Source organism: Candoia aspera, chromosome 1, assembly GCF_035149785.1.
Source record: "Candoia aspera isolate rCanAsp1 chromosome 1, rCanAsp1.hap2, whole genome shotgun sequence".
In the NCBI taxonomy this organism is placed as follows: domain Eukaryota; kingdom Metazoa; phylum Chordata; class Lepidosauria; order Squamata; family Boidae; genus Candoia; species Candoia aspera.
In genome coordinates this window covers 245,994,443-246,000,442 of record NC_086153.1, presented here as the reverse complement: position 1 = coordinate 246,000,442, position 6,000 = coordinate 245,994,443, and the positions used below count along the sequence as shown (strand labels likewise).

The 6,000-nt window shown below is 35.3% G+C and overlaps 1 protein-coding gene across 6 annotated transcripts in view; it reads right to left on the bottom strand.

Annotated features, from left to right (window-relative positions):
* Window positions 1–3,962: 3,962 nt before the first annotated feature.
* Window positions 3,963–6,000, bottom strand: part of SOX6 (SRY-box transcription factor 6) — a 389,110-nt gene continuing 387,072 nt past the window's right edge. For 5 of the 6 annotated variants that reach the window (XM_063289410.1, XM_063289408.1, XM_063289412.1 and 2 more), the window contains exon 15: window positions 3,964–5,485. In XM_063289410.1, the coding sequence (XP_063145480.1) occupies window positions 5,182–5,485 (304 nt within the window). In that variant the 3' untranslated portion in view covers window positions 3,964–5,181. Of the gene's footprint in view, window positions 5,486–6,000 lie in introns of all 6 variants that reach the window. The other variant, XM_063289407.1, reaches the window with a different exon arrangement.

Genomic DNA, 6,000 nt, shown 5'->3' with positions numbered 1-6,000 from the left:
CACATTCATTTTAAATAAGCATTATGTTGGACAATAGAAAGTTATTACTGCCCTTGGGTATTTTAATGAGGAATTATAAATGCTACAGTTCTACTTTGACGAGCCAATACTCTTTCACACCAAACACAGATTTTTTTAAAAAAAATCTGTTATATTTAATCACTGGTACTACTTTCTTTAAAAGGCTGGCTAAATGGCAAACTCCCCAAACACACTTGATTATTTACTCCCTTTCTTAGGTCTTTGTCATCCTGTTGACAAATTTTCTAAGTCACTTTGGTTGCTTTCAAAGAAAGAACCAAGAATTTCCATCGAGTTTGCTTGGAAGCAAATTATAAGAAATCAGTCTCCTGTACAATCTAGTTTTAAAGTTGGTTTAAATATAATCTCAATTAAGTGGGAGGGTAGAACTTTGGGGGGGGGGCAGTACTTAAGTAGGAGCAGTTCCTACTCAGCCTATCTTGGCAAAGGTGTCAAAGAATTGTGACATCATACACCTGATCAAGATACTTTAGTTTAATTGAAATTAATGAGATCTAAATTTGCCTTGTTCTACAGAGCTAAATGAGGAAGAAATCATCACTTTTGTCACCTGAACTAGAATCATAGATTGCTAGGATGCCCAAAGAGTGTAGATGCACTTCATGTCCTACGCTCTTATTTGCTACTGAAGAGATACTGAGAACCAACTGGCTAAATTATAATTCTTGGACAAATATTTTACTATTTCCCCAAACTATAATGCTACTACTTGAAAGTAAATATGAGGTTGTTATTCTATAAGCAGGTGCAATGTTTGAAGTATTTTGTGTTTATTATATGGGATTCAGATTTGAAGGAGGGCACAAGGGAGGCATCTTGCCATCTTAGCTACAGGTCCACAATACTGCTCCCACACTGCAGGCGTAAAATCTACATGAGGTACAGTGATTTGTCAGCATTTAATATGGACCAATGTACACTGATACAGGACAAAAGTAAATACATAACTTATATATAGCTAAGTATCCATGAACAAAAAATAAAATTCTATCTATGTTATATTTACATATTTTTAAAAAATCTTAAATGAGATGGTGACTAATCAAAAACCTTGTTTTAAGCTCCAATAATGAATTTTAAAAAAGAAAGAAAAATGTTTTTGCTTCCCAATGATTGTCCTTCCTTGATTTCTATTGATACTTTAGAGCCAGTATAGGCTAATAAATATAACAAACTGATTCTGCAGATTTTAAATTCAAACCTGTCCAATAAGTCATATTCTACCATCTGCTGATTCATGAAGAGCCAATCAATGTCAAGAACACAGATTTAAGTTACAGATCATCAACACAGATGGAGGACTGGAGCTCAAACAAAGTATTCATACATATAAGAATCTTGCATAAATAAATGAAATAACAAGACATAAAAATGACTCAAATCCGGCAACTGTGAGGCAGGCCCACATGAGTCGAAACAGATGACTTTTGTTCATGTTGTTTTTGTACAACAGTTTCACATTAGTTAGAAGTGATAAAAAATACCATTTATATCCAGTGCTTATTACACTTACGAAACAACATCTGTGAGTGTGTGTTTTTGTAGTATGAGTAAAATCAAGTTTCAGTCCTAAAGAACAGTCCTTTGTTCTCCGCCAGCCTGCAGAATATTATTTTGGCATGGTCATAGAATTATAAAAAGAAAATAACCCACTAAACTAAATGTTTGCCCTTGTGCAAAAATAATTACAAAACATACAATGCTAGCAATACAGCATTCTATCTACGAAAAAAAAAAAAGAGAAATGTAGAATGGAGAGAGATTTATAACAGGAGAAACTCATAGGAAATTAATAAATAGTCATTCTTTAGGAAATAATGGGTTATCTCCCATCCAAGCTACATCTATTAGTTCAATTCAAATTCCTAAGCAATCTTAAAGACAACGAAGGATTTTATTTCAGTACCTTAACTAGATAAAAAGGACTCTCACCAGCTAATGCTAACAAGTGCCTTTACATCTTCGCTAGACCAGTTTTACTGTGTTAGCTGTAGATATGAGAGGAGTATTCATTCAAATAAATAGTAAAGATAAATGATTCTATCCTAGACTGTAGCATGGCTGCCAAAGCTTGATGACTGTCTGTGTATGCATCCACACATACAGTGCATGCACACATACACAAACACTCAGTCTGGTGTATGGAATAAATCACGTATTTTAATATTGCAGAACTGCCTCCACTTCTAGAGATAATTACTGGAAACGGTTAGGTTATGATTATCCTTTTCTGCTAAATCTACAAGGTTTTTGATAGCATGACAATAATCTGGCTTGACACTATGTTAATTTTGCTAATGAGAACTCCAGTCTAAAACCCTCTGAAAGCAACTAGGCGAAAAGATACAATGGCCTCAGTCTAGAGACCAAGTCTCTATATGTAAACTTCCCATTGCAGATAAAAACAGAGGGAGCCTCATCTGCCATTCTCAGTAATGGAAGCTCTAGGCACAAAGATATGATTGCAATCCTTTAGTGTAGAAGAACCTAGGTCATATTCATAGATTTATTACTTGGTGGTTTATTATCTTTGCCATCCCACAAAGTGCTAAAATGCTTTTGAAAATCCTGGCACTCTTATCCCCTGAGCAAGCTAGTAAGAGTCTTCCTCCAGTCTTAAGAATGGCATTTCTGTAGAAGGCAGGACTCTTTGACATAATTCACCCTCATATAATTAATGCTTGGCATGGAACAGAACACTTGGAAGTCCAACTGAGAGGAAGCTGCTCCATTTGGATTAGTACCTGATATATTTTCTTTTATCACCATTAAACATTCACATTGACAATCTGACTGGCATGGAAAAAATTACCCCACCATACCATAAAGTATCTAAGTGAAATTGGTTTTATTTGGAGGGCATACAAAACTGCTCTCTTTCTGGTATATGTACCATTTTGAAATAGCTGTAACTACTGATAGTAAGATATAAGGAAGAAAGCACTTATGTTCTTTTCTCTAGAAAGAATTTCAAATCAAAGCATATTAATGGCTTCCACCTTAGGAGCTGGTGAAAACTCTTCAAGAGTTTACTTATAAGTCACTAACCAGGTTTTGTACATTGGAATACATTTAATTGATCAATTTCAAATTTCACTGTTAAATACTAACATCCATCCACCAAAAGCTGGATGATTAATTTGGGAATGCTTTATTTTGCCTTGCACTTAGCTCCTTAGAAATCAATATTATGTATAATAAAACTATATATTAGCACTGAAATAAATAGGAATTTAAATTTCTACAGCAGTTTTGATCTAAAGGGCCCAGCATAATTCTCAAATACTGATCTTGGGATATAATTTTGTGTTGTGTGGTTTTGTTTTGTTTTGTTTTTTTATATGGCAGATAACATAAAGTATTGAAAAGCTTCAAATACTTTCTGATGGGCTAAGCATATACATCTAAATGAGTAAAGTAAAATTATAAGGATGATCATTGCATCCTGTTCAGTTCTCCAGAATTATTATTCAACACAGTTTATCTGAGAGATTTAAAATTTCTATAATATCATAAGGTCACATATTAACAAAGGTTGACTATGGAAATGGCACTAATCTGCGGCAGCACTTTACATCTTCAAGAATGAGGAAGACTAAGTTGGATTTCTATGCTGTCTACATATTAGACAAAGGGTAAGATAACCTAATAAATAACAGAAATAGTTTTAAACCTTGCATTGTAGTTGTTAGGCTACAACTTTCACTGGGTGAGGAATATACAAAGAGTTGCCTGACAACATACAATAACTCAAGATTGGAAAACAGAATTACTTTGGGGAAGCCCCACAAATTATCCTAAAAAGAAACAGCATAGTAGGTGAATATTGTATATTGTTCTGTATATGACACTGATATTCTAATAATAGCATTTTTCCAAGTGTTGTTGACATGTACAAACATATTTCCTCGTGTGTGTGTGTGTGTGTGTGTGTGTGTGTGTGAGAGAGAGAGAGAGAGAGAGAGAGAGAGAGAGAGAGAAAGAGAGAAAGACAAAATGATTCCTTTCCAATATTAAGTGCCTCATTATTTTTAAAATACCACACACTTTTAGGGGAAAGGGCTGTTTAGAAGAAATAAAAGGCAAACAAACGATAATGCCATTACAACAGTACATTTGAAAATATTTTTTACTATATGGCCCCCTGACATTCTGGAATGAATACATTAAGACCAAATGTAATTAAGACTGAATATAAGAATTCAAAGCAAAGGGACAGAGAATGATTTGAAGGTGGCCTTATGTTGCTAAGACAGGTCTATCTGTAGCTGGTGATCACTCTGTTGTGCTTACTTATATTTCACACTGATGGTACATCAAGAGGCAGAAGCAACTGAGCAAATGCATTGTAGCAATCAAATTCACTTTTTAAGGAATATCCTGTCTCCAGATTCCTGAGTATTTTAAATTTTCTGGAAAAAAAAGTAGATTTTTCTTTTAAGATATATAAGTGTTTTTAAGATGCCAAAGGATTGTCTAAGACTTTACAGTGTCTTCCTTAAGACTTTTTTTTTTAAATATTAAGATTCAGAAGTTAGGAAAGTTTGGCACATCAGAAGGTCAGCTATATCTATGGAGAAAAAAAGGGAATTTAGAGACCCTATTTTAAAAGGGATGAGCTAATAATACAGATAGATGTACATGCTTGAGGACTTGTTCTGTTTCATGATAGGAAATTTGCAGGTTTTTTGTTTTGTTTTTTAAAATAATTCACAATAAAAACACATTCACAATCTGTAGGCTGGCACAGCATACCTGAGTGAGAATGTAAAACCCCCATTAAAACAGTAACTTAAACCTTTTTATCAGCATCCAGGAAGAGGAAATAATAGACCAAAAAGAGAGAGAGAGAGAGAGAGAGAGAGAGAGAGAGAGAGAGAGAGAGATAAGACTTGTAAGAGAACAATTGATTCATATCAGTTTTCAAGTCCCAATGTCTGATACTTAATGACTTCACCTAAATTTTTTTAAAAAGTTCATGAAAATTAGGGAACAATCTGTGTCACACAATAAGAAACATTTAAGACCATTCTGCAGGTGTAACTGTAGGAGCCATACATGCATGCAGGCCCATTTAAGAACTTTTTTGTTCAAAACAAAACAAAACAAAAGAAAGTCAGAGTAATTCAGCAAACATCCTCAGTTGGCAGCGACAGCCTCGTGGGCTTCATTTTCACTGCTATAGTCTGATTTGGGGTCATCCTCAAAGTCCTCATACATTTCCATCTCGTCTTCCCCATTTATCATTTCATTTCCAGCAAGGCTCCCACTGTCCGTCTTCATGCTGTAAGTGCTCTGAATGACAGGGATGCTGGGCTCAGGACTAGCAGAAGTGCTGGAGCAATCAGATGTCATCTGAGGCGATGGGGTAGTAGTTGCCATAGTAATAGCACCAGGGTAGACCACTCCTGTTCCGGGAGCGATCGGAATCTGAGGCTGTTGCCTGCAAGGAAACAAAGGGATGATTTCTAATGGAAAAGTATCTCTCCCATTTTAACAAGTGATGCAGCAATATTATTTTGTATTTTAACTCTTATTTCTAAAACATTTGCTGGACTTCAATTGAATAATTTAATTGACACAGCCTTCCCTGTAATATTTATGTATTTAAAAACAAAAATGGTGCCTTCAAGTCAGTGTTGACTCCTGGAGACTGCCTGGACTAATCCCTGCAGTTTTCTTGGCAGGGTTTTTCAGAAGTGGCTTGCCATTGCCTCCTTCATAAGGCTGAGAGAGAGTGACTGGCTTTCATGCCTAAGGCAGGACTAGAACTTGTAGTCTCCCAGTGAGCCAGTTTGGGGTAGTGGTTAAGGCACCAGGCTAGAAACCAGGAAAGTGTGAGCTCGGAAACAATTAAAATCAGTCAGAGCGTAATCTAGTAATACCAAAATATTAGAATGTAAAACAAGATAAAAAACCAACTGGGAGAGAGAGAATTAAACATATACACACAAACAC